Source organism: Miscanthus floridulus, chromosome 9 (assembly GCF_019320115.1).
Source record: "Miscanthus floridulus cultivar M001 chromosome 9, ASM1932011v1, whole genome shotgun sequence".
Lineage (NCBI taxonomy): Eukaryota > Viridiplantae > Streptophyta > Magnoliopsida > Poales > Poaceae > Miscanthus > Miscanthus floridulus.
Genome location: NC_089588.1, coordinates 5,499,133 through 5,526,107, shown reverse-complemented (window position 1 = coordinate 5,526,107; position 26,975 = coordinate 5,499,133). Strand labels below are relative to the sequence as shown.

The 26,975-nt window shown below is 46.0% G+C and overlaps 2 protein-coding genes and 1 pseudogene across 4 annotated transcripts; 1 reads left to right on the top strand and 2 right to left on the bottom strand.

Moving 5' to 3' along the window:
- Window positions 1-1,502: 1,502 nt before the first annotated feature.
- On the bottom strand, window positions 1,503-6,330 carry LOC136483337 (protein DETOXIFICATION 21-like). 2 transcript variants are annotated; one of them, XR_010765420.1, is made up of 9 exons: window positions 5,857-6,330; window positions 4,224-4,765; window positions 3,987-4,073; window positions 3,390-3,446; window positions 3,064-3,302; window positions 2,837-2,955; window positions 2,662-2,748; window positions 2,146-2,528; window positions 1,503-1,802 (listed from the first exon to the last, which is right to left on the bottom strand). XR_010765420.1 is itself a non-coding variant. In XM_066480366.1 (8 exons), exons 1-8 carry the CDS (start codon window positions 6,196-6,198, stop codon window positions 2,448-2,450), a joined length of 1,554 nt encoding a protein of 517 aa, XP_066336463.1. In that variant the 5' UTR covers window positions 6,199-6,330; the 3' UTR covers window positions 1,503-2,447. The 2 variants fall into 2 exon arrangements, 1 of the variants encoding a protein (XP_066336463.1); XM_066480366.1 differs by having other exon boundaries at window positions 1,503-2,528.
- A 5,659-nt stretch (window positions 6,331-11,989) lies between these two features.
- On the bottom strand, window positions 11,990-22,974 carry LOC136479127 (GDSL esterase/lipase At5g08460-like; annotated as a pseudogene).
- Window positions 22,975-23,067: 93 nt separating this feature from the next.
- Window positions 23,068-26,720, top strand: LOC136481233 (uncharacterized). 2 transcript variants are annotated; one of them, XM_066478587.1, is made up of 10 exons: window positions 23,068-23,241; window positions 23,839-24,000; window positions 24,096-24,204; window positions 24,618-24,727; window positions 25,271-25,339; window positions 25,509-25,624; window positions 25,727-25,781; window positions 25,877-25,997; window positions 26,134-26,276; window positions 26,374-26,720. In XM_066478587.1, exons 2-10 carry the CDS (start codon window positions 23,863-23,865, stop codon window positions 26,473-26,475), a joined length of 963 nt encoding a protein of 320 aa, XP_066334684.1. In that variant the 5' UTR covers window positions 23,068-23,241; window positions 23,839-23,862; the 3' UTR covers window positions 26,476-26,720. The 2 variants fall into 2 exon arrangements, with proteins under 2 accessions (XP_066334684.1, XP_066334685.1); XM_066478588.1 differs by having other exon boundaries at window positions 23,836-24,000.
- Window positions 26,721-26,975: the final 255 nt, after the last annotated feature.

Here is a 26,975-nt window from a genome sequence, read left to right as displayed (position 1 = left end):
CTAGATGGGAGACAGCTAGACAGGCCACACTCCTCCGTCAGCACGCAGGAGCACCACCTAGCGCCGCTCGCCTTGGCCAGAGCTCCATCGCCCAGCGCCTGGATGTGGCACGCACCACAGGCTCGGCACGGCCTTCATGCCTAGCTCGCCGAAGCAGCTGCTCCCCCATGCGAGCTCCCCAGCGGGTGAGCCACCACCTCGCCCTCCCTCTCCGCGCGCTCACAAGGCCGCGACGGAGTTGCTCGCATGCGTGCCCGCGAGGCCGCGGCGGAGCTGCTGCTCGCACGTGCGCCGACGAGGCCGCGGGGGAGCTGCTCACGCCCGCACCGGCGAGGCCGCGGTAGAGCTGCTGCTCGCGCGCCTCCTCCTCGGCTTCCTCACGCCGTGCTGCTCCGAGCTCCGTCCGACCGTCCCCCACGCGGCCACGCCTCCTCCGCTAACTGCTGCGTGCTGCTCCATCCTCCGTCCTCTTGCCCACGGGATCGAAGAGTAGCAACCGTGGGGAACCGGCCACGAGCTGGAAGACGAAGCTGACTAGTGGGGCCCACCTGACAGGCGTCGCGGGACCCAGCTATCGGGATGGAGAGAGAGGAGCAAGGCAGGGGTAGCAACGATATTTCACGTGCTCATGCTGACTAGGCGTCAGCGTGGCATGCCACATGCGTAAAAGTGGTAAATCTAAAACTAAAACTTCTCTCATCTGGTAAAGTTGTAAGTGTCATCCTAAGAGTGATATTCGGATAAGTGTCAATCTATATAATGGTAAAAATGTAAAAGCCCCCGGTTTCAGAGGCGGAGTTGGAGATCGACGATCCACGGAGCCCTAGACGGACACCGGTGGCCAAGCCTCGATCTGCAGCCCAACCGCGGGTGGAATCGAGGAGGGAAGAGCAGAGTCGCAATCCACCTCGGTTCGTCCCCTCACCCTCTCGTGTCCTCCGATCCCGCATTCGATTTGGCTTTCTCGTTCTGCTTCTTTTTTTAGCCGGAAAGCTATAACAACAATTCAGCCGAAACAGTGTTTTTCATTTCAGGCAAGCGAACGGAGCCAGTCGCGCACTTGTGAGTTCCTCATACTACGCAAAAAATCGATCCGGTTTCGCCCGCAAACAACGCTCGAGTTCCCAGATTGCGAACCAGTAGCTGTAACAATCAGCCTGTTCGTTTCGCTGAATTGGCTTATAAGCCATGGCTGAAAGTACTACTGTCTGGTTTGGTGTGAGAGAAAACATTGTTGAAGTCATGGATTATAAGCCAGATACGAGTGAATAAGCCGAAATGAACAGGCTGTAGGATTGCAGTCAACACGATACTAGAACAGTATAATTATAAACAAGACAAAGAGACCTCAACGGGACAGGCACACCACTACATGCCCAGATGACTATTTGCGTGTGCAACACACCCCTCAGATGATTATTTGTATGTATGCAACACATGCCCAGATGATTATTTGTATGCAAACGTATTGAATCAAATCTGTTGCAAATTACTACATCCCCAACACACCACAACCGCTGCTCTGATTTTTTTTTTAGATAATGGATAAACATCCGGCCTCTACATCCGTAGATGTACACAGCCCAAAATTACAGAAAATGATAAAACCAAAAAGAAAGCCAAGGTCTTATAACATGACCAAGACGCTAACTTAAACAATAAAATTGTTTCCATCCGTTATTGGATATCTCTAGAGCAATAACTTCTAATTTCTTGCTTATTGTCGAGAGCGCGTCCTTAGCTTGCTCTTCACGCTGCAGCTGGGCCCAGAAGCGTAACCAGTACGCTCCCCTGAAAATGACCTGCATAATAGAGTTAGATTTTATTTTATTAAAAACAACATCATTACGGCATCTCCAAATAGCCCAACACATAGCAGCCACTCCCACCCAAATCAAATTTCTAATCCTTTTATTTTGATTAGACAGCCAGTTACCAAACATGTGGCTGATTGATCTAGGTTGAGTTAAACTAGTAGCAAAGAAGATAATCCTCCAAATCATTATGGCAATAGGGCAGTCCAGGAATAAGTGTTGAATAGTTTCATTCCCATTGCAACAAACGCAATTCTGACTCCCTTTCCAATTTTTCCTAGACAGGTTATCTTTGGTAAGAATGACACTGCTCTGATGACGAGGACATTACCATACTGCCCAAACCTGAGCCAAACTCTGCACTAACCCAACAGAGGCTGCGTGCAAATCCGCCATGCCGCCACCAAACAATAGTGTGTCTGTTCTGCTGCTGCTGACAATCACTTCCAATGCTCGGCCTCGGCTTGAGGAGCGATCCTGGATAGGCTACCTAAGAGCTCCCTCATTTCGTTCTTGTGAGTGAGACGGTGAATGAAAAATTAGAGATACGTGTTTCTGCCCAAAGGTTCTCTCGGATGCCGAGCAGATACTTTTTAACGGCCTGCAGAGATGGAGCTGAGGCCTGAGGGCGGTTTAAGAGTTTCCCCTTAACCCCTGAAGTCTTCTGTTCTCTTCCATGTACCATCTCTTCAGTCTCTCTTGAGCAACCGCCACCTGCAGATAAGGGGGGTTGTGAGAGGTGATTCAACATGTTGTGTACCTTTTAATTAGCTATTGTTTGAAGGCTGCAGATAACATTGTTAGTTAGTTAGTTGCAATACTGAGGAAACAGTGAGTCAAGGTAAACCTGTTTATCCCAGTCGGTCTTTAATGTTATGAACAGAAGCACAATAGTTTGGACTAGTGTTCCGAGCAGCATGCCAATCCAAATGCCCTACGATGAACAACAAAGGAGAGTAAGGATTTAAAGCCAAAATTTTTCTAGAGTTCCACAATGGTAAACACCGAACTCTGTATATCACCTTCACTTGAAATCCCACCACATAGCCCAGGACTGCTCCAAGAGGGATGCCAATCAGGTAGTACGAAGTGACGTTGACATAGGCGACTACGCTTTGCCAGCCTGCGCCGACAGCGACACCTATAGATTTGATGATGACAATAGTTATTTTAGTATCAATAAAACAAGTTAGTGGTAGTACATTGTAGCGATATCTCTATCATTCAGTAGGTCTTGGGAGAAGGATACCTGATAGCACTGGCTGAACACTGTTCAGCAATATGGAGAAGGCTAGCAGAGGCGAAAGGTCGGCAACTGCCTCAGCTACCGCTTGACTATCAGTAAATATGTAGGCAAGGCCTCCACGGAAGAGAAGGAAGAGCACAAACAACACAAATCCGATCGAGAAAGAGGTGATGACCACATTGTAAATGGCAAACTTTGCCCTTCTTGCACTTCCAGCTCCAAGCTCATTTGCCACTCGCACTCTGAAGATATATTGCATTCATATCAAAATCATTGAAAGTAGATATTATATTACTGAATAAAAAAATGGTAAAGATAAAGTTATTTACCCTGTTGCAGCCAAAAACCCGAAAGAAATCATCATCTCCCAACCGTTGATGTTGAGGCTGCACATTTCACAAATAGTTATCACACTGTTTAGGGCCTGTTGGATCCACACTGGGTTGCAACTTGCAAAAGCCTTTGGCCTGCGGATTTGTAAAATCTGGAGCAGAAGCTGGTCCCATTCGGATCAGCTAGAGCTTTCAACAGGCACAAGCTGATAAAAGCTAGAGAAAGCCAACTTATAGATGGTAAAGACTAATAGACTATAGAACAAAAGCTTAATTGTTTGGGTCCCAAACTGAATTATGGAAGCTATATTCCAAGATCTGGTGTGATGATTCCGAGATGTAGTGAGACGAGATCCAAACAGGATGGGAGTAGCATGGCAGCCAATTATGAGTGGAAGGACAAAAATTGTACTGAAGTGTGAATAGCATACTACTAATTAGTGAAGTGTAGAGTAATGATATCGCTCAGGTTCGCTTCTCTTATAATCCATCTTTTTCAGCTTGTTTTTCATCTAAAACAGTATTTTTCTCTCACAACAAATCAGCCGGAACAGTGTTTCGGCTTATTTTTTCAGCGAAGCGAATAGGGATTACCATATTGAAAGGGCGTCAAGTGCAACCTCTGCATCGTTCATGTACCCTGTGAGCAGCACCAATATGGTGTTGTACCACAATTCCAAACTGTAAAGGCAAAAGCAGAGCAACGAATATGTATTACAGGTGTATCAAAACCTTGATAAGATCGATAAAAAAACGTTATGATACTGTAAGTATCTCTGAAAAACAAATGTAGTACATGCATACTTACTGAACCAAAAATATGCCGCTTACCAGAGCATGACACCAGAAGATAGCGAGAGCTTAACGATGGCACCGAGGTCAGCAAACGCAGCCGAGGAGAACCCGGTCCACGTGTGAGGGCAGCCACCGAAGAAGACGAAGGCAAGCTGCCCGAACACGGGGATCCACATGGCGATGACCATGGACCCCATGACCCCCGCCAGACCGAGCTGGAACTTGACGGTCATGAGCCAGGACAGGAGGAGGTGGAGGCCGAGGTTGAGCAATGCCAGGTAGGTGATGATGCTGTTCTTGCTCTGCGCCTGCAGGTACATCTGCAGCGTGAAGGACCAGACGTAGGAGAACATGACGGGGATGTACCAGAGCGAGATGGTCCCCGCCACCGCCGAGATGTCCGGGTCCTGGCCCAGCGCGACGAGCAGCGGCGCCGTGAAGAGGTAGATCGGGAGCATGACGATGGCGCAGGCGAAGAGGATGATCCAGGACCGCTGCAGGTAGATGCCCAGCATGTGGTACTGCTTCGCGCCGTACGACTGCCCGCACAGCGTCTCCAGCGCGCTCGCCATGCCCAGCTGCAGTCCGTCACAGCGCCACAGTGGTAAGATCCATGAAAAAACGCTCTGTCGATTAATTAAGCTTCTAGTCTAGAGTGGTAATTGTATTGGTTGGCATATTCATACAGATAGATATCCTGTTGAGGTGATGCTGTTTTCATTCAGCTGTTGATGTACAATATTTTCACATGTTTTTCTTCACTTGTTAATGCGCTGCAGTGCACGACGGTGCACATGGCACGCCAGAGGAGATTGTTCATCTTGGGCACGGCGGAAAAGGAAGTAGTGTCTGAGGCGGCAAGAAAGGAAGTCAGGTCACGCAAGTAAAAGCCATTGGAGACGAGGACGGCCATGCCTTTTCCACCGTGACTTTGGTGAGATGAACGATGACTCAGTCAACCCGTCGCCATTTTCTTCGCCTCGCCAATGCCGCCGAGAGAAGAACGGGTTCAGCGTACGTCTCTCTACCGCATTGCACGTGCAATAAGAAAGAAATTCCTCATGGAGGTTTGGGCGACATCCATGTCCCCAGGAACTGATGCAGCAATGCTTATTCCCAGCAGCATGGTTAGTTGGTGCCAAACTCGGCTCGAGTTTACACTGTGTGGTCCCAAAATACGGTTCAAGTCGACCGTGGACCAGAGCACAGGACAGTTCGTTTGTTCGGGTTATTCAACCTCAATGAATGCTACCCGTACGATCGACGCACATGAGAAGAGAAAACAGTGTATGGTAGGTTTGGCGTTCGTTGTTGAATCGAAGGTTAGACACGAGCATGGTGCTCTTCCTCTGTGTCTGTGTGTGTGTCACGTTAGAAAAGTGAAAAGATGTGCTTGGTGCTGTGGTCCTTGTCCCATGCACTGTTAGTATGAACGCAAAATGCAGGCCAGAAGATTACTGGAAACAGGAGTGCCTAGAAGACTTCAGACTTGAGATTGTTTTAGCAGGAGATGAAATCATGTATACGTATGACGCATGGAATCTTGATTTGCAGATCTAGCTAGCTTGTCGTGTGGCGGTGGCGCTACTGCTGCTGCTGCTAACTGGATGGTCGGATGGAATGGAAGGTGAGCAAGAAGAAGGGTGTAGTATATAAGAGGATTAGTTACCAGGATGCCGTTGCTGAAGCGCATGAGGACGGTGGAGACGAGCGCGTAGGCGGCGAGCTCGGTGGCGCCGATGTGGCCGATGAAGGCCTGGCTGATGACGGTGACGCCGAAGGAGGCGAAGCGCGCGCAGATGGAGGGCCCCGCCACCACCCACAGCCGCTTGTTCTCCTCCCACGCCCGCCGAGGCAGCGGCTGCGCCGACCGCTCCGCCTCGTCCGCCTTGCCGACGACCACCGCCGCGGCTCCTCCTCCTCCTGCCCCGTTGTAGTGGTCCCCCGCCGGCCGTGGCTCCAGCAGAGGCACCTTCGCCGCCGCCTCACCGCCGCTACTTTGCTCCTCCATACCGTCACCTCGACTCGCCGCCGCCGGGGCCTGTGTGCACGAGCTTTAGGCGGAGGAGAAGGAGGAGGAGGAGGAGTGCGACAAGCTCTAATAAGCTCTGAGAAGAAGATTAGCCGTGATGATGAGCCGAGCGTTGGTTTATATATATATACACACACTCGTGCAGCAGTTTTAGCAAGGACCAAGGTAGGAGGAGGGGTCCGCGCGCGGTGCTGCTCGGGTGTGGCATGAGCGCGTTGTTCTTGTTCATTCACGCCGGCAAGGACGAGACTGCCCTCGCAGCCGTGGCGGCAGCTGTGTTGGTAGGGAGGGGTACGACGGGCACATGCTCGTGTCGTGTGGTAGGTACACCCTGCACTGCACTGCACTCGTCGCGCCACATGGCTCGACAATCATTATCCCATCCTGCGGCCTCCACGAGGCCACGCACGTAGGGCCTGGATGACATGTAAGGTGTTGTCTGCGAGTTGTATGGAAATTTGAAAAATTTTACCTGGGCCAGGTAAGCTGGAAGTTGACCGTTTGGTTGGAAGCCTGGCCTGAAAAAGCTAACAAATAAATAATGAATGTTTTCTTGTCTAATGAAGAAGCAATCAATTTATTTTCTTAATCAGTAATACCTTAACTAGACACACGAATAAACATATGGTAATAAAATAAAATAGATGAGTGCATTTTTCTTACTTTACATATGAATAAAATTAACAATTTAGAAAAACTATTTTATAAAGGTTAATATTATGCTTTACCAATTTAAATTCAGTGAGCTATAAGAAAGGTCAGTTCTACACAGCGGCGGAGCGTGCAGCCCAAGCAAGGGGGGGGGGGGGCATTTTGCAAGCATGTGCTGAATAAGAAGACACCTTGCAGCAGTCCGAGAGCTTTGTAGGCTGACGAGAGCTCTGTTGCGGCATGGCAAGTGTAGAGCCATCTGCGGTGAGAGATGTATAGCCACGGAGACACGAAAAGCAGAAGGGAAAAATAGAGACTGAATGTGGATATGGATGGACTGATTGCTTGCTAGCTAGCTGCCATGACTCCACACTATTATTAAGTCATGTCCTTGTATTTGTATTTCTATTCACTTTGAACAGTATATGGACTTTAAAAATTTTCAAGAACCAAGGGGGGCCATGGCCCACTATGGCCCCCACGTAGCTCCGCCGTTGGTTCTACAGTACTGTTACTGTTAATGAAATTAACTATGATAATGTCAAGATGTAAATTAATACGGAGAAGCAAATGCATCAACGTTGTGCTTTTGAGGACCATATAGGAAATAATTAATCACAGTTAAATGCTTCAGGCAGCGTCGCCCCCAGCCAGGCGACCTCTTTTGCTCGCCTGGGCCTGGACAGCGTTGCCTGGGCTGGCACCATCTCATCGGTCCTTCAACCAAACGAATCACAGGCAGGTTCGAGGAACCTCTTCGCCCAGGCAGTTTGGTTCCAACCAAACAGGCCCGTAGTACCGTCTGCCTTGGGTTCTCCTTTTGCCGGCGCGGAAGGCAGTTGCTGCTTGCGCCGTCTCTCTCTCTCTCGCTGGCTGGCAGCGGCGACCGGCGAGCAATAATGGAGCGGTGGGGGCACTGAACAGCAGGCCTGCAACTGCAAATCGATCACAGGTGATCAGCCCGGGCAACTTTCATGCCCATGTTGCTGCTGCCACAGGTAGAGGTAGCCCACAATGCAATGCAAGCAACGGACGTCGGACGGTCGGACAGGACCCAATTCAATGTGCAAATAATACTGCGCGCTTTACAACACGCAGCAGCAGGATTACGACATTATACATGCATTATTTGCATCGCATCTTCATGCATGCACACACGATGCATGTGAATGTAGTTTTAATTTATTTTCCAACGGCTCCCATGAGTAGTAGCACCTTTACTGATAGAGCTATAAAGAAAATGTTTGATAATAAAATAAAATAGTTTTTTATAATACATTTAATTAACAAAATAGTTTTTTATAATACATTTAACAGAGGAAGCTGGGAGAAACTGATGGCCACCCAGGTGCGTAGCGAAAAAAATTGGATGCAGGCTGCCTGGACCGTCGTCTCCGTGCTGGACCACTGGAATGAAAGCCACGTGTTTGAGAAGATCCTGTCACACGGCTATGTTATGGTAGAGTTTTCAGTTTCTATTTTTAGTATCTTGATAAGTCGCACCACGTCTATATCGTCGGAGGAGCCGCACCATCCCTCACCGCGTGATGGGTTTCTTAGCGTTGGAATATAAGTGAATTGCCCACATCTCTCTGTCAGCTTAAGTTTTTGGGTTGAACTGGTCAGTGCATGCAACTTAATATGGTATCAGAGCCAGAGGTCTCGAGTTCGAATCCTGGTTAGCGCAATTAAATGAAATAATTGTTGCTCGCTCCTATTCCACGTTTGAGGCCTGAGGGAGCCTCCACATGAGGGAGAGTGTTGGAATATAAGTGAATTGCCCACATCTCTCCATCAGCTTAAATTTTTGGGTTGAACTGATCGATGCACGTGACTTAATAGTCAGGACATGTGGCTTGGGCCTGCACGAAGACGTCGGTGTAGACATCCTGCACGCAATTTTTTCCGTACGTACGGTTAGTTGTCTGCGTGCAAGTGGGCGCCCGGAGGCGCCGGTCGTCGAGGTATGCGTATACGTACGTACACAAGACAGTTAGCGACGTATAGTGCCCCGTACGTGGCCTACTGCATGTGCACCGCCGTACGTGCACATACATACAATTGCACGACGCGCCGTGCAACTGCAAGCCGGCCGGATATATACCAGCAGCCAGCAGCAAGGCACATGCATGCACTCGATTCGTCGCCCCGACGTCCGGCGTCCGGCGGCCCGTGGAACACGCCGGCGGCCGGGGAGAATTATTCCTCCCGCTAGATCCAAATCCTGCAGGCTGCAGCTACCACGCACATGGAGATAGATGGGCCCTCTCTCGTCTTCTCTTCTCCGTTCTCACTAAATTTATCGGTTTATTATCCCCGGGCCCGGCTGCTCTAGTGGTGGTATCTAGACGGTCCGTGCCTGTCAATTCGTCTTCTTATATTATTCTGACACGTCGTCCTAGATAGATTTTTTTCTGTAAATTATTGGTGTTGTAATCGATAGTTGCCCTGTTTCACTGATAAGTCATGGTTGAAAGTATTGTTGGCTAATTTGTTGAGAGAGAAAAATACTTTTTGTTGATTGAAAAAGTATGGTTTATAAGCCAAGCGAACAGGGCGCATATTCATTCACCCCTGTTAGGCCTTGTTTGGACGTGCATATATTTATCTCAATCCACGTGTGTTGAAGTGACTTAAATTAGAATTAAACTAAGCTTCGTTCTAATCCACTCAACACATGTAGATTAAATTAAATACACATACATTCAAACAAGGTCGTACACGGAGCTCATTAGGAACTAGTGCTATGATTTCCTCATGCGACTGTGGTGTTTTTCATGCTGCCACCTGGGCGCACACGCAGGTACTGCACGTAGCAGGGTTTCCCATTACTGTAAACGAAACAAACAACGGCAACTCATATAATCTCATCTCATCTCATAATATGAAAGTTGCACCAAAAGCAGGCAGGCCAGTGGATCCACCCGCTGCTTAATGAACCCATTAACCGTAGGGATCCGACGGACTCACAATATCAAACCATTTGATCGCGATCTTCGGGGATGTATCGCCCATTAACTCATTAAGTAATTATTGGACGGTCACGAAAGCTCACGAACCCTGCTTTTGTCCCATTCGTCTGTGGACCTATAAGTCAAATCTAAGGGCCCAACGAATGAGTACAAACCTAAAAATCATTTTTTAAATTAACAGACCTAACTAGAATTTAGTAGACCTCGGGTACATTTAACTCTGGTATAAAAGAGATCAGACGTGCATAAGAATGATTATATGTTTTTTTTTAAATGAGATAGTTTTTATCTATATATCTCTACGAAAAAAAACTAGGAGTATCTATCTATATATATAGTTGTTGAGGAGCCTTATTTAGCCTTTTATATATATATATATATATATATATATATATATATATATATATATATATATATATATATATATATATATATATATATATATATATATATATATATATATATATATATATGATAATAATCTACCGTACCCAGCAGTGGTGCTCATCATACATAACTTATTTACTATTTATTTCATTTCAGGCCGTACAGTTCTCTCTCCGGCCAGCACATGGACGCCGCCGGTACGGAATTACGTATACACGATGGCGCACGTGATACTCCGCATGACTATGGTTGGCGGCAGCGACGACGACGAACCAATAATAATCAAACTCCACCAATCATCCGATCGACTGACGTTCACGGTTCACCCAAAGACCAGTCTCCATAGAATTTTCGTACAAGTTTCGTGGACATTAAATAAATTAATGTGATATATTATAAACGAAGATAGAGATTAAAAAAAGTTTTATAGAATAAAACGAGTTTTATTAGGACAAAACTTATTTACAGGGTTTCCAACACTAGCGAGGCTTGAGCCTTTAATTTGCCTTGATTTCATATAAAAACAAATGGATCCATTGGGATTGCCAGCTTAATCAATTACAAAACTCTGAACAAACTGTGAAGTGCCTTCAAAACCTTGGAGTTAAATATGCAGGAACAGTCTCTAAAGATGTCTTTTATAGCGACCAGAGGCATGCCATTTAGATCAACAAACTTTAAATACACATTTTTAATTCTCTAAACTTGTAAAATGATGCACCGTTGGATCATTTCTCTTCCACGCACCGCTTGACAAGCTTAACCAACAACGAGAACCTAAACACAACACCCATTCTCTGGTTTGGGTCATGTATAGAAAAAGGGTCCACACCCAAAATTTAGCTTCTCCAACAGCCAACGCAAAATCAGCCCACTTCTTCCTCGGTCTCTCCGCCGCCCACCCATCTCCATCCCCTCCTCTCTTTATACGCCACCGCGGCGGGACCTCCGCCATCTCTCTATTCATTCGTTCACTGCATTGCCCCCCGAACTGTCCGGCCAGGAGACAACGGAAAGGGCAGAGAGAGATGGCGGCCGCGTCCTTCACCGCCGCCAAGTTCCTGGAGCCGGTGGCTGCGAGATCCGGCGGCGAGAGGGCGCCCCCGCTCCCCGCCGGCGCCTCGTCCTTCTCCTTCGCCAGAACCCTGCGCCATGGCGGGGCGCACCGCGCTCGCCGTCTCTCCCCTTCCGGTCAGCTGCGTGCAGATCCGGTCGATTGGGCGTGGTGGCGCCCCTTTCCCGACGGATCCGACCTCGACGTCCACGCAGATGGCCCCACGCGCAGTGCGTCCTCTCCCCACCGGCGGCGCGCATCCTCCTGCCCCACCTGCGGCACGCGGTCGTGGCTGCTCCTCCTCCACCGATGGTGGCTCCCTCTCCCCTTCCGGTCAGCTGTGGGTGGACCCGGTCGATTGGGCGTGGCGACGCCCCTTTCACGGCGGATTGGACCTCGATGTCCGCGTAGATGGCCCCCACGGCGGCGGCGGCGACCCAAGCGCACGACCACCACGTTACGGCACCCGTCACATCTTAGGGGAGTGGGCCTTCTCCACGGCGCCAAAGATTTGAGTTTGAGGTGAGAGGCGACGCTTATTTATGTCGTGCATCGCGTCCCACCCAAAATAAGTCCCTCGTTTGCGTCGTCTGTTGGACCGTGTTTTCCACCGATAAAGTAACCTGGAGTAGCTATTTTTGGTTTGCATTCCGTGACAGTCTACCGATCTCCATCGTGTGGTACATCAAAAAAAATTCTTTTTCAGCTAGCTAACAAGGACGTGTGGTGGTGTGCCGTGCCGTGTGCGCATACCGATCTCCATAGCCGCCGTCTCGTCAGTCGCCAGCTGCTGCAGAGAGATGGGGCCGCAGATGCTCGTGGCGCCGGAGTCCGACGACGATGTCCAGGACCAGTTGGCGTCGGCGGCCTCCGTGGGGCTGTAGAGGTCCCACCACACGTGGCGCTCCGGCGTGCCGCACGCCATCTCCTTGCTGACGCACCCCACTGTCGCCCTCAAGGGGCCCAGCCCGCAGCACGCCTCCCTCGTCTCCTCGAATCCTATATCATCATAGCACACCAGCATCATGGCACAAAGTATTAAGCCATTGTTTACTTCAAACTCCTGAAAAATACACTATGTAAAAAGAAGATTTTTCGTCACATCAAATTTGCGGTATATGTATGGAGTACTAAATGTAGACAAAATAAAAAACTAATCGTACAGTTTGCTTTAACTTTGCGAGACGAATCTTTTGAACATAATTAGTCAATATTTAGACAATAATTTACAAATACAAACAAAATGCTACAATAGGGAATCTTCACTATGCAAAATTTGTCTGCGCAAACTTTGCCCAACTAAACACTGCCTAAAGTACGTACATAACTAATAAGCTATTGACTCCGATTTGCCGATCATTCGACTTTAGTAATCACACACATATATATACATGAGGTAAACTTTAGTGTTCTCCTATATGTCATTGTCAGACGTGAGGGGTCTGAATTTTTTTATTGTTCCGGTAAAAACATGCAATTTTGTCATTATTTGGTTATAGAAAAAAAAAGAGATTGTTTCATATATATAAGTTGTCCTTAGGGCATGTTTACGTAATAAGCTAGGGCTACTTACTAGTTATGCTAAAAATTAGCTCAAATTAAATGAGGTTGGCTATACAGTTGGCTAACAAATAGTTGAAGACTTAGTTAAAAAATCAGCCCACTTCTGGTCGGATGCACCAGAGCTAATTTTAGCTAGCCAGTAACTAACTCGGGTACCCAAACGACCCTTAATTGTACTAGCTATATATAGTTGGTGCAAGTCTTTTGCCTGAAAATTTAGTCACCTAAAATATAGCAACTCTCATACATATATATAAACGGTTACACATATCAGCCTGTTCGATTGGCTGGTTCGTATCGTTGCTGGTTCGTGAAGAAGTACTGCTGTCTGGTTTGTGGGAGAGAAAAATATTGTTCCGGCTGAAAATTTACGATCGTTTACGACAAGCTACAGCCAAACGAACAGGCTGATAGTATATATATTAGCATATATTAATGCATGGATCTCAGATGCAAAGAAGATCAGATGGACATCCGTTGCTTTCCTTATTGAAGAAGGCAGCTGGAGAATAATGTAATCGACAACCAGAGCCAGCGTTAAGCATCTGCATCTCCTCATCACGTCATTTTCAGCGCAACGCAAGCGATGAGGGAATCGCTGCACTCCGATCCCTTCGTTATCTCGCCATAGACCCCGGCCGATCGGCAGGCACACACCGCCCGTGAGTATCACACATGCGTGGAACAAACGCAAGAACACTGCAGGTAGTTTCCCCTGATTGATGAGCAAGGGCCATCGATCTCGTCCTTTAACTTGGTAGCTGCTACGTCACGTCGCTTAATAGTTAATTCCTTTTCAGTGACACACGAGCACAACCAGACAGTCCACAGTCGTTGGACAGGACGGGCAGGTCAGCAGCCTGTTCGTTTGGCTGTGGCTTGTCGTAAATGATCGTAAATTTTCAGCCAAAATAATATTTTTTTCTCACACAAACCAGTCAGCAGTACTTCTTCACGAACGAGCAACGATATGAACCAACCAACCAAACAGGCTGCAGGTCGTCCAATGATGCAAGTGGGTACTCCGACGACGTTGTGTTTTTTTTTCTTTTATTTTTGACAATGTTCAGTATGCCTCAAACAAGAGAAAAAGAGCATAATTGTGGTGAATTATTCCTAGTGGCATGGAAGATTTGTTTTTTTTAAAGGAACCAAGATCCATCACTCTCACGTCGTGTCTATTTTCGATGACAAACAAAACCACGGTCCTTGGACAAGGCGCGTAGCGGCGAACAAGTTCGATGCCTCTCGTTTTCTCCGGGGAGCATGGGATTTGTATTGCTCTGTATGTCCATATCCATATATATACGATAGGAACACCATTTGGTTGACAAATTGGCCATGGTGACCACAAAGAGGAAAAGAGCAATTTTTGTTCTGAGAATAAAAGAGCAATTTTTTTTGTGATAAGTCCTAGTAGTGGCACAGAGTTTTGAGCACGTTTTGCAGCAGTAGCAGGAAATCCCATCTCATATTATTCAATTCAACCTCAGCAGCCAGCAGTCAGGTTGGGTTGTGGGCTTACACACAGCTTAGGGTGGTAATGGGCCGAGGCCCACCTGCTGTTTCACAGCTTAGCCCTTATCTATTTTCGTTATCATGTTTAATTTTCAGTGTTCATCAGGGTAGGTGTTGGACAATTTGGTACTTGTTAGTTGTTACTACCTTTTTTTTTGCAATATATGTTCTTCAATGATTTAATTTTTTGAAGGAAAAAAATACCAAGATTACCACTTTCTGAAGATGGATCTAGGCCTCTAGTAAGTGTCATGATTTATTTAAGTTCTCAAGTCTGAACCGCTGCTTATTCCTACGGCCGAACACCCCTGCATATGCGTGCTACATGGGTTCAGCTGTTCAGAAATGTTAACTAATAGATTTCATACTTTGGCAAGAGGGCCTCTAGTTCAACTGGTTAGAGCGTCCCGGCGACACTCCTTAGATTCTGGGTTCGACTCCCCATAGAAGCGAATTTCAGGCTGGGGTTAAAAAAATCCCCTCGTCTGTCCCACGCCAAAGCACAGTCTAAGGACCAGCCCGGTCTCATAGGGCGACGGTGCCGCTGTGTAAGGGTGTGGCAAGGGTTCGGGTGTTTTTTTGGACCTGCGTGAGAATGTCTTCTTCTTAATGCAATGCCTGGGGGTGGTCGTACCCTCGCAGGTCCAGTTTTTAGATTTCATACTTGACTGTAACTTGATTAAACATGATTGTCTACAGAAGAAACTGCATAGGACTTTTCAGATAGGATGCCATTCCGCTATGCTGTAATGATTTAAATCGTCTTTTGGCATTAAGTTAAAAGACTAGGATTTCTATCCTAAAATTCTAAAAAGAGAGAGCACAGGAGTATAGAACAGTTAAGATTTCCACAATGACATCAGATAAGAACTGTTGTATTGTTATTTCTTTATTATTTGATTAAGCAAATGTTGGTAACAGATTAGTTTCTGACCATCGAAAAAGGCTGCATCCCTTTCAGAGTTTCAGACATGCAGCAGGTGCTTCAGCTCCCCAACTATGCACCTTATTCCAGCAGTTTCAAAGGGAAGAAAAAAAAGGGAAAAGTTTTCATGAGGGAAGTACGCTTTTGTGCCTAGTAGGACCTTCTGAGGAAAATGTTTTGTATGTTCCCCAAAAACATAGCTATAGTCTTACAGTAGAGCAGATGATTATTGGCCAGCAAGAAACCACATGCAGCATTCTAAAATCGGCTACAGTTCTTATGATCATCCATACCCACCTGACCATCATTCACAGCATTAGTAATAGTTGCCACTGTGCATCATGATAGCACATTGATAAGTATATACTTGCGTTTTAGATGCTGGATCCTTTCCTGTTTTCTCAGAAAACAAGCGAAGGAAGAATAACTGAATAAGTGAGTGAAAGATTAGACGGTTACCATACGTGCTGGGATTGGAGATGATCTCCATCATCCCCTTGTACACGTCGCAGAACACAACGTCGGCGCCGGCCAGCTGCGGCCGCAGGTCGTCCAGCCTCACCGCGAGCCTGCTGTTGTACGCTTCGATCTGTTAGTTGATCTCCACCAATAGGCCCCCCTTGCCTCTGCTCCTCGGTCGGGGGAGTCCAACCCTAACTGGTTGGTGGGCCCCTGTCGCATAGCACATATAAAAAAGGTAAGGTGGGGACCAGGGCTCGAAAAACGAGGTTGAACGGAGCCGCCGCCCACCTACAGAGAATACCCTAAACCGATCCTAAAAAGTACTGCCAGCGACGGGATGTCCCCAACCACTGCCGTCGCACCTCTACAGGGCCACTACCGGACCACAGCAGTACCACTACAGTCACCACAGCGTCACTTGATCTTCACCGGGCCGCTGGTGATCGTCTCCATGGCGCTGAACGCCTACTGCACCGACGGCATCGGCGTCTACGCTTGCCGATGCGCTGAACAGAGAAGGTGAGGAGCCTTTCCACCTCTACGGGTTACACAGAGGTACGAATCTACGTTCCTAACAATGGTATCAAAGCTAGGTTGTCTCTATGTGACTCTAACCCTAACCGGGTAAAAACAAAAGGGAAAAGGATCTTAAGAATCCCAACCCTAACCCTAATCGGGTGAAACAACAGTGAACAGAAAGGGGAAAGGATCTCAAGAACCTAACCCTAACCCGCGCAAATAGCTCGGGGAAGAAGAAAAAGAAGGGCCCTCGGCACTGGAACCCTAATCCTGACTAGGTTAAAGAAAGGAGGAAAAGAAAAGGTTTTGGCCTTTGATGAACAGAGCCGAACCCTATATCAGAAAAGAAATCAAAGAAAAGAAAAGAAATAAAAAGGAGAGAAAACCGAATCGGCCGAATCGAATCGAAAAATGACACCCTAACCCTAGATCCCCTTTTCGGGTGAACAAGCGAAAAGAAAAGAAAGAAGTAGGATTCGGCCTAGACCCGCTCAGATCCGAAGGGGAAGAAGAAAAGGAACCTTAGATTCAAACCCTAATTCCCCACATCGTTTCGGAAAAGAGAAGAACTCAATCCAAATTGAAAAGGGGATGGGAATGGAGAAAGGGAAGAGGGAGTGGAAAGAGATCTCGCCGTGCACCGGGCAAACCGTTTCGCCGGCAAGGGAGAAGAAGACCGAGCCAGGAAGTTTTTCGCCGAGCTCGGCCAAGGGGCGCCGTGGCCAGGCCACTCGACGGCGGCGCGCTCACCCGCTGGGGAACGCGCACGCCGGCGAGGGGGCCGGCGACGGCGTCGTGGCTGGCCGCTCCGCTGTCGTCGCTCTCGGTCGCTGTTGCGCTGCGCTGAGAAGAGGTGAGGTAGAGAGAGGAGAGAGCGGCGAAGAAGAGAGAGAGAGCAACGAAAGGAATGAACACTAGGGTTTGCTGACCGCGGCCGAAGGAGGCTTTTATTCGGCCGAGATGAACGGAAGGCCGTCGGATGAGATCGGACGACGATGGAAGCAAGGGCCGGCTTTCAGCCTAGGCGGGCGAGCACGCCGTGGCACTTTGCTGGTCCAGGCCCAGGTTGTGGCCTGGGTGCGGCCTACGCGCGCGGTGGGCTGGGCCGAGCTGGCTTTTGCCGGTTTTGGGCCGATAGAGGCAGATTGAGCCCAAGATCAAAGAAAAGTGAGAATTTGAATTAGTTTTTGTTTTTTCATTTTCCAGTAAAGATTTTATTTTCTGGAAAATGAATAAATGACTCAAAAGGAAAATAAAAAGGTAATTTTTTTCCGGTGGGTAAAATTCAAGAAATTAAGCATACGTTTTCCGCTGCTAAAGAAAAAGTATATTCTCCAGTGATTTTGAACCGACATGATATTTAACTGGAGAAAAGAAAAGTTTTTCCAGTAAATGTTTATTTTCTAGAAATGGATTAATGGATTAAAGGAAATAGAAAATATAATTTTTCCTTGTGGGTAAAATTCAAGAAAATGAGAAGTTTTTCCACAGGTAGAGAAATTGTTTATTCTCCAGTTAATTTGTATCAACATGGTATTTAATTGGAGAAAAAGAGATTTTTTCGCTGCTAAAGAAATATTGATTCTCCAATTATTTTGAACCAATGTGGTATTTAATTGGAGAAAAAGAGATTTGACATGATTATGATGTTGTTATTTTCTGACCAACGTTGTTAATAATAATATCGTAATTTTAATGATTTATGCATTAATTCTACTTCTGTCCAACGGTGATATAGAATTAGTGTATAAGAAAAGTTAATAATTTTAATGATTTCTGTATTAATTCTACTTCTGTCCAACGGTGATGTAGAATTAGTGTATGGGAACAGTTGTAAAAGTTAATGATTTATGCATTAATTCTATTTCTGCCCAACGGTGATGTAGAATTAGTGTATAAGAATAGTTGTATGTTTTGATTTTGATTAACATTGGAATCAAGACATGTAATGGTGTTAATTTTATATTAAGAAAAGTTTTGACCTGATTTTCATCTTGTCTAAGATGGACTGGGTAGTCACCTCACCGTGTTTCACTGAGATTGTGGCACCGGTGAGGGAGACAAAAGAGAATGATGTCACTTGGGCAACTAAAAAAGGGATTTTGAATCCCAAAAGATGTCCTATGATTGTTGAACATAGGAAGTGTGTCACTGCCAACAAGAAATGTTTGGCTGTGATAAAGAACATGATTGAATCTGTAATTATGGGCTCAATCCCAGAGTGTGACACGGTCATCGAGTATCTCGATAGAATAAAGAGTCAGTTCACTAGCTCTTGAAAGACATATATTACCCAGCTAATAAAACAGCTGGTGACAGAGTGTTACTCTAATAATGGTGGCATAAGAGAGCTCACGATGCATTGTCGAAATTATGGCACTGCCGTTCAGGCCATATTTCGAGGGGGAGAATAGAAAGACAAGTTAAGAATGATATTCTTCCTCCATTAGAGCTCTCAGATTAAGAACAATGCAGGGAATGCATAAAGAAGATTAAGAAAGATGACAAATGAAGCGTAGGAATTTTATAAATTATTCACATAGATATCTGTGGTCAACTTTTCTGTAAAGAGTGTGGATGGTTATGATTCATTCATAATATTCACAAATGATTACTCCCATTATGACTAAATTTATCCAATCAAAGAAAGAATAGAAGCATTGGATAAATTTAAGATATTAAAGATGAAGATAGTCAGGTCTGACCGTGGGAGAGTACTACGGTCGACATACCCTAAAAGAATGATATAGTAGTCCAGTATTCTACACTGGGTGAACCTCAGCAGAATAAAATAGCTAAAAGAATCAATCGTACTCTGATAGATATGGTGGGCAGTATAATAAGTTACTCCACCTTACAGTTGAGCCTGTGAATGGAGGCGTTAAAACTGCCACTCATATTCTCAATGGAGTATCAAAAAAGTCGGTGCCCAAAACACCGTATGGGTTGTGGACAGAAAGAGTACCCTCGCTAAACCACTTCTGTGAATGTGGGGAGCCCTGCTGAGGCTAAAGTATTTAACCCAAATATTGGAAAGTTATATTCCAAAACAGTAAGTTGCCATTTGTTTGGCTACATAGAAAAGTCAAAAGTTTTTCGTTTCTACTATCCAGAGAGACACACAAAGTTTATGGAAACGAGACACGTTGTTTTTCTAGAGGATGAAAAGATGAGGGGGAGTATGGTAGCTCGAGAAATTGACCTTGAAGTGAAGCGGGTGTATACGCCCACTCTAATGATTCATGAGCCAATTTTCTCACTACATGCTGTCGCAGCACCGACAGTGCAAGATACTATAGTGTTAGCACCTGTTGTTATTCTACCTGTGGCAACAATGAATGAAAATAAGAAACCTGTTCTTTAGGATCCTATAGAACCTATTACCACACATAAGGGGGAGCAACAATAGCCTCAAACAGAAAGATGTGACAAATGTGGAGGCCCCTAGAAGGTCTTAAAGAATTAGAAAATCAGCTATTTCTGCTGATTATGAAGTGTATTACACTAAGGAATTTCAAATGGAGAATGATCCCACCTCATTTGAAGAAGCCATAAGAAATGATCATTCATCAAAGTGTCTTGAGGCCAAGGAAGATGAAATGAAATCGATAAATACCAATAGAGTTTGAGACTTGGAAATAATTCCTAAAAGAGCTAAAATAGTAGGCTGTAAATGAGTCTACAAAACAAAACTTGACTTTCAAGGGAATATAGAAACATATAAAGCGTAACTTATGGCAAAAGGCTTTATGCAAAGAGAAGAGATTGATTACAATGAGAACTTTTTCTCCAGTCTCATGTAAAGTTTCCTTCAGAATCATAATGGCATTAGTGGCACATTACGATTGAGAATTACATCATATGGATGTAAAAATGACATTTCTCAATGGAGACTTGGAGGAAAATATTTACATGGCACAACCGAAAGTTTTTGTCATGAAAGGAAAAAAACGAATGTGATGTCGCCTAAAGAAATCCATTTATGGATTAAAGCAAGCTCCAAGACAGTGGTACTTGAAGTTTGATCAGTCAATAAAGAATTTTAGGTTTTAAAAGAGAATATAGAGGACAATTGTGTCTATGCAAAGTTTAAGAATGGGAAGTTTATCTTCCTTGTCCTATATGTGGATGATATCTTACTTGCTAGTAGTGATATCAGTCTACTACAGGAGACAAAGAAGTTTTGTCCTCAAAACTTGATATGAAAGTTCTTGACGAAGACTCGTTCGTTCTAGGGATCGAGATTCACCGAGATAGAAGAAAAATGGTATAAGGACTGTCACAAAAGGCATACATGGAAAAAATCTTAAAGAAATTCAGTATGCACAAATGTAGTCCCTCACTGGCTCATATAGTCAAGGGCGACAGATATAGGGATTTTAAATGCCCCAGGAACTAATATGAGCTCAATCGATAAAGTGAAAGTGGTTCCATATGCTTCAGCTGTCGGAAGCTTGCAACATGCTCAAGTATGTACGCGTCCTGACTTGGCATTTGTTATCGGGTTTTACTTGGCAGATTTCAGAGCAATTCTGGAATAGAACACTAAAATTAGTAAAGAAAGTCTTGCATTATTTGCTAGGAATGAAAGGCCTCATGATGACATATAGAAGATCAGATTTACTCCACATGGTGGGATATTCATATTCTAATTATGCGAGAGTGAATACATATCCAGACGTGGATTTTCTATCATCTCGCAAAGGAGAGCTATTTTATGGAAAAACTCTAAGCAAACTGTCACTACATCGTCCACAATGTATGACGGCTTGTAGCGTGTTATGAGGCAACGTGCAGGTGAACTGACTAAAGAAGTTCATACCTGGTTTGAAGGTGGTTGACGACATCTATAGACCACTTAAGTTATACTGCGATTATAATCTGGCAATACAGTATGCTCACAACATAAGTCAGGTGGTGCTGCCAAACACATTGACATAGAGTATTATGTTATGAAAGATAAAGTCCGGGATCAAGTCATAAGTTTTGAGCATATAAGAACAGAAAGGATGCTCGTGGATCCGCTTACAAAAGGCTTAACACCCAACATGTTCAGAGAACATGGTGTTCAGAGAACATGTAGCTAGCATGGGTTTAAGGGAAAGCCTAAAATTCCTGGACAAAAGAAGGCCCAAAGATAAGTATCTATTTCAAAACAGAGTAGTGAGTTGTAGCTGTTAAGTCTATCGGCAATGGACCGTGACGATGAGACATGCGCTATGAGCTAATCTGTAATGAAATGAACAAAAGTAAACGATATAAAAGTAAAAGATGAAATAAGATAGGGGAAGAAAGTTAGTTGATCTCCACCAATAGGCCCAACGGTCTATTGGGCTCTTGCCTCTGCTTCCTGATTGGAGGAGTTCAACCCTAACTAGTTGGTGGGCCCCTGTCGCACAGCACATATATAAAAGGTAAGGTGGAGATCATGGCTCGAAAAACGAGGTTGAACGGAGCCACCACCCACCTACAGAGAATACCCTAAACCGATCCTAAAGAATGCTGCCAGCGACAGAATGTACCCCAACCACCGCCGTCGCTCCTCTGCAGAGCCACTACCAGACCACAGCAGTACCACTACAGTCACCACAGCGTCCCTGGATCTTCACCGGGCCACTGGTAATCATCGTCTCCACGGCGTTAGACGTCTGCTACACCGACGGGAAGGTGAGGAGCCACCTACGGGTTCCACAGAGGTAGGAATCTACGTTCCTAACACGATCAGCTCGTTCGCCTCCTCCACGCAGCCGCCGTCGAGGGCGGGGATCCGCTCCCACATGACACGCGGCGTGCACCCCAGGGGCGGCACCCCCATCACCGCCACCCTCCGCACGCCGGCCTCGTACAGCTCCTGCACGCACACGAAGACGGCGACGACGACGACCCGGCCGCACCGCATGACGCGCGTCAAAACGAGTACTGCGTGCAGTGCAGCTGCGAAGGAGACGACCGTACGCACCGAGACGGCGCGCGAGACGCGGTCGGCGAGGAGGCGGGCGAAGCCGCGGCGGCCGTGCTTGGGCGCGGCGGCGTCGGCCTCGGCGGGGATCCGCTCCCACATGACACGCGGCGCGTAGGCGTCGGCGCCGAAGGACAGGACGAACACCGCGGCGGACTCCCACTCCCCCGGCGCGGCGGCCTCGAGCTGCAGCAGCTGCAGCGTCTCGGAGGCGAGGCGGACCTGCTACCCGACGGCGCCCATGCGGAACACCGACGACGGTGATGACCCGCGCTCGCTGCCGCCGTAGAACAACTGCCCACCGCCGCCGAAGTTGACGCCCCGCGCGGCTTCGGACGCGGTGCCGTTGAGCGCGGAGATCGGGGGCGGCGAAGGGAGGCCCATCCTGGCCGCGAGGAGGTCCGGGAGGCGGCGCCGTGCCGCGGGGAAGAAGAGGCACGGACCGCCGGAGAGCGAGGACGGCAGCGTGGCGGTTGTGGTCAGGTTCAGCGGCAGAATGCTGCTCGCCGTCGCCGCGCAGCCGACCGTGGAGTCGCCCAGGACGAAGAGCGCGGTGGCCGGGGAGCGAGGCAGTTCAGCGCTCGCGCCCGCGCCGGTGGCGAAGCGGAGCAGGACGAGGAGGAGGACAAGGAGGAGGAGCGCCATGCGTGCGGCGTTGTGGCGCGAACCGGTAGCTGGCGTTCTCGGCGAGGTCGAAATGGAATGGTGCTGCCAACTGACAAGTGGGTCCTCGTCGAAGGCTCGAAGCCAAGTCCTTTTCCAGGTGGGCCCGTAGTGGTAGCGTGTCTCGCAACATATTTGCACGAACACCCCTGTAGTAAAAGGAAAATTGCAGCAGATGCCGTGCCGTACTGCCGTGCAGTGCAGGTGGGATCTCTGAATCTCTGACGCCCAGGCTCTCTTCTCCTCGGACCTCGCCACCTCGCGGAAGGAGGGAAAGGGGAAGCGCGGAGACAGGGAATCGGGCCTCAATCGGGCGGCGAACGCCCGCTTCGGTCTCCCGATCGGCGAGGTAAGCGAATCGCGACCTGATGCAATGCCGTTCCTTGCGCCTCTTTTCTTTCTTTTCTTGGAGGAATTTCATGCGGACTGAATTGGATATGTTGGTGGATGCGACCTTTCCCAAGATTCCTCCCGCAGAAACAGAAACCACCTTCCATATGAAGAAAAGCGCCTAGATTTTGGATTTTGTTTCCATGTAGGCTGTGAGCTCGTTTGGGGTTGGGCAAGTAGCTGCGAGTTAGCGAAAACTGCTTCCAGCGTTTTGATGAGTTGGGCGTAGATTCAGTTGCGTTTTATGTGTTCCAGTTTGTGCAGCACGCCGGGTTAATTTTGCTGGTATTGACTTGCTTCGCTGTATTTCACTTAGGAGATTTCTCTACGGATTTTGTTTATTCGATTTGTCCTTTACTGGGAACCGTCCAGTTTTGTATGTCATCATTCTCTGTGGGCTTTGATTCGTGTTTGAACTTCTTAAGCTATTCCTGGGATCGTTGTGGACCAAGATCATATTCGGTAGTTAGTTTGGTCTTGTTCTTTATCTATTGGTCACCTGTTTTCAGTGTATATTCTTCTAGTGAGACTTTGTGATATCTTCCTCTCACAGCAGGCATGAATCATACAGCCGGCTAGTATGGCCTCAAAAGCTATAAAAAGAAGGCCTTGCAGCGCTGAGACTGATAAAACAGCTGAAAAAGATATGGATACAACACTGTCATATCCTATAACAGAACCTCTTCTAGGAAATACTCCTCAGGAAGAGAAATCCAAGGTTCGTAGCTTCTTCTGAAAAGCTAGGGTCGTTGACCAACTTTTGGTTCATGCCTTCTGAACAAGCACTTTCTTTTATTTGTTTTTTTTTTGTAGATATATGAGCCTATTACACGGTCAGGTTTCTTGGATGGGACGAGACAGGAGTGTCTTCGTTGGGCACGTCTTCTAGCAACTTTTGTTGCTCAGTCTGCAAGAAACATAGGTACTTTTCATGAAACCTTAATCCACGAAGAGCTAGGTGCTATGTTGTTTTCCTATGTATATCAAATAACCTACTCCTACTGTCCTAGTAGTTGATTAATTCGTCATCTTTGGCCAACTATTTATGGGTTATCATTTGGGTGTTGCTGATAATTCTGTTTCTAGAAACATATACTTGTCTCACATTTTTTTCCTTAGTGATTCGGACATCATCTTACAGGATAGGTATTGATAAGAAAATGTATGTTGGATTCTGTATAGAAAATCCTCTACTACAACAATTATGTATTGTTTGTGCTGAAATTCACCTCTGTCATTCTTTTCTGAGTTATACGCCGCAGCTGCACTTACTACTGTTATCACTGCCATTCCGATGTTCCAGTGTTCTAAAAAGGCCCCACTTTTCACTTGCAGCAAATGTTCTTTCTGAATTTGGATCTTGGCTAGCAAGACTCTTTGGTTGTTCTGCTTCCAAAAGTTCACAAAATGGACAGACAGTTCCAGTTAATCTCAGTCCATTACAGGTACGGTGGTGCTTGCAAAAGTCCTAGTTTCATTTGAATTACTATACAACAATAAGGGAAGGGAGTTGTTTCATTGGAAGCATGAGTTTTTTATCATTGAGATTTTGTTCTTAGTGTTAGTAGAAATGTGATATTAGTATAAGACTAAATTATCATATTCCCCTTATAGCCTATATAAGCTTAAGATCTTGGATTGGTTGATTGGTGCTTAAAGTAAACACCTTTGGTTACCTCTGCATCTGCATGTCTCTTTTTAGATGCGTGCAGAAACAGATGTTCATGCTTGTTTACCTCAGCCGTGAAGACAACTGTCTGTATCCATGTCATGTGTTGTTAATTTCTTTTCAGTTGATTTTCTCCTTGCTGACATGCGTGTTTACAAAGGAAATCGAATGAATCCTTCTTCCCTTAGTTTAACCTTTCTGGAGAGCAGCTTTATATAATCTTGGTTTCCTTCTGGGTTGCCAAAGTTCTGTTTACATTGCACAACTTTGTTATGAGACTGCGTTCTGGTGTCTGACACTTGACAGTTTCACTTTATAGGAAGAAAGGTTAAGATTGTTGAGACAAAGGATAGATGTGCCATATGACTGCTCCTCTGTCAAGCATCAGGTTCTCATTCTATATATAGTTTACCTTTATGGCATCCCTTTTCTTATCAAATGAATGCCAATTTTATCCCTGGGAAGAATGGGACAAATGTAATTGAATTTGGTATGTGATATTCGTAACCGATAAAGGCATTGTGACTCAGAAGAAATAATATCCTTTTCTGTTACAGGATGCCCTGAAAGAACTTTGGAGGTTGGCTTACCCTAACAGACAACTTCCTCCTCTGAAGTCAGATCTCTGGAAGGAGATGGGCTGGCAGAACTCGGATCCATCAACAGATTTTAGGTGCAGTTCCTCAGTGATGATGTTTCTTGAAAAATTATCATGCATTATGTTGACATGACTTGAGCCGTATGATTTGTATTTTAAACTATCCTATGCTTGCAGGGCAGGTGGGTTCATGTCCTTGGAGAATCTAATATACTTTGCCAGAAATTACCCAGTATGTTATTCATCCTTGGCACTTATACTCTATAAATCATCCATCAGTGGGTGAGTCAGTTGTGTTTAATGCTCTGTAGTTGATTTTACATGCAGGATTCCTTTCACAGGCTACTGCATAAGTCGGATGGTAAGAGAGCTGAATGGGAGTATCCTTTTGCAATTGGCGGCGTAAACATATCCTATATGTTAGTTCAAATGCTGGATTTACAGTCAGGTGATTGAATACAATAACTACTAAAATATTTCAGTATCATTCAGATTCATTTTCCCTTCGCACCGCCTTCAGATTTTGGTTCATAAGCAGACGATCTATGGAGAATGAAGTCTTATTTTTTTATACCTCTTTGTAGGAAAAATGAGAACAAAAGCTGGTGTTCACTTTGTTCAACTACTCGAAGATGATGATGAGGCTTTCGATGACCTTTTCTGTGTAGCATTTCAGGTGCTTGATTCTCAATGGCTTGCAAGGCGAGCTAGTTATATGGACTTCAATGTGAGCATTCTTTACTAGGACAACAATTTTTGCATGCTAATGGTTTCCCATGTCATCATCCAGTTTGAGTTGATTATCTCTATGCCCATATTATCAGGAGGTTCTGAAGTCTACACGGGTTCAGTTAGAGCAAGAGCTTACTATCGGAGGTATTTCTCGCATTCAAGACATGCCATCATTCAGAATGCTGAAAAGCTAGCCCTGTTTATACTTCACAGGAAAAGAGATACATTTTAGATGTCAATAGGTTGTTTAAATTTGTTGTCCATCCTTTCACTGGATGTTGAAGATGTGATATTGTGTATGTTCATCTATGATGCCTTGAAAAGAAACGACTTCTCTGTAACTCCTGACATCAAGATGTGATGCTAGTGTATATTGGTCCTACCGGCCTAAAGCTACAGATCATTTATGATATATTGGAAAAAAACTACGACTTTCAGATATCATTTTATTCTCTGGGCAACTGGTGACAGATTATTTCCGAGTGTCTCAGGGTAAATTGTCTGCTTCTGAAATCATGTCATATGTATGGAAAATCTGGAGCTACTAGGGTTACAGCCTTGTAAACTGTTCAAACGATCAGATCTATGCTGCATTGGCAGCATTGCCATGATCATGCCATGTAAAACTGTGATACTGCACAACTACTTCAGATTCAGGATGTGATTAAGCGAGACAATGACAAACCTTAAGGTT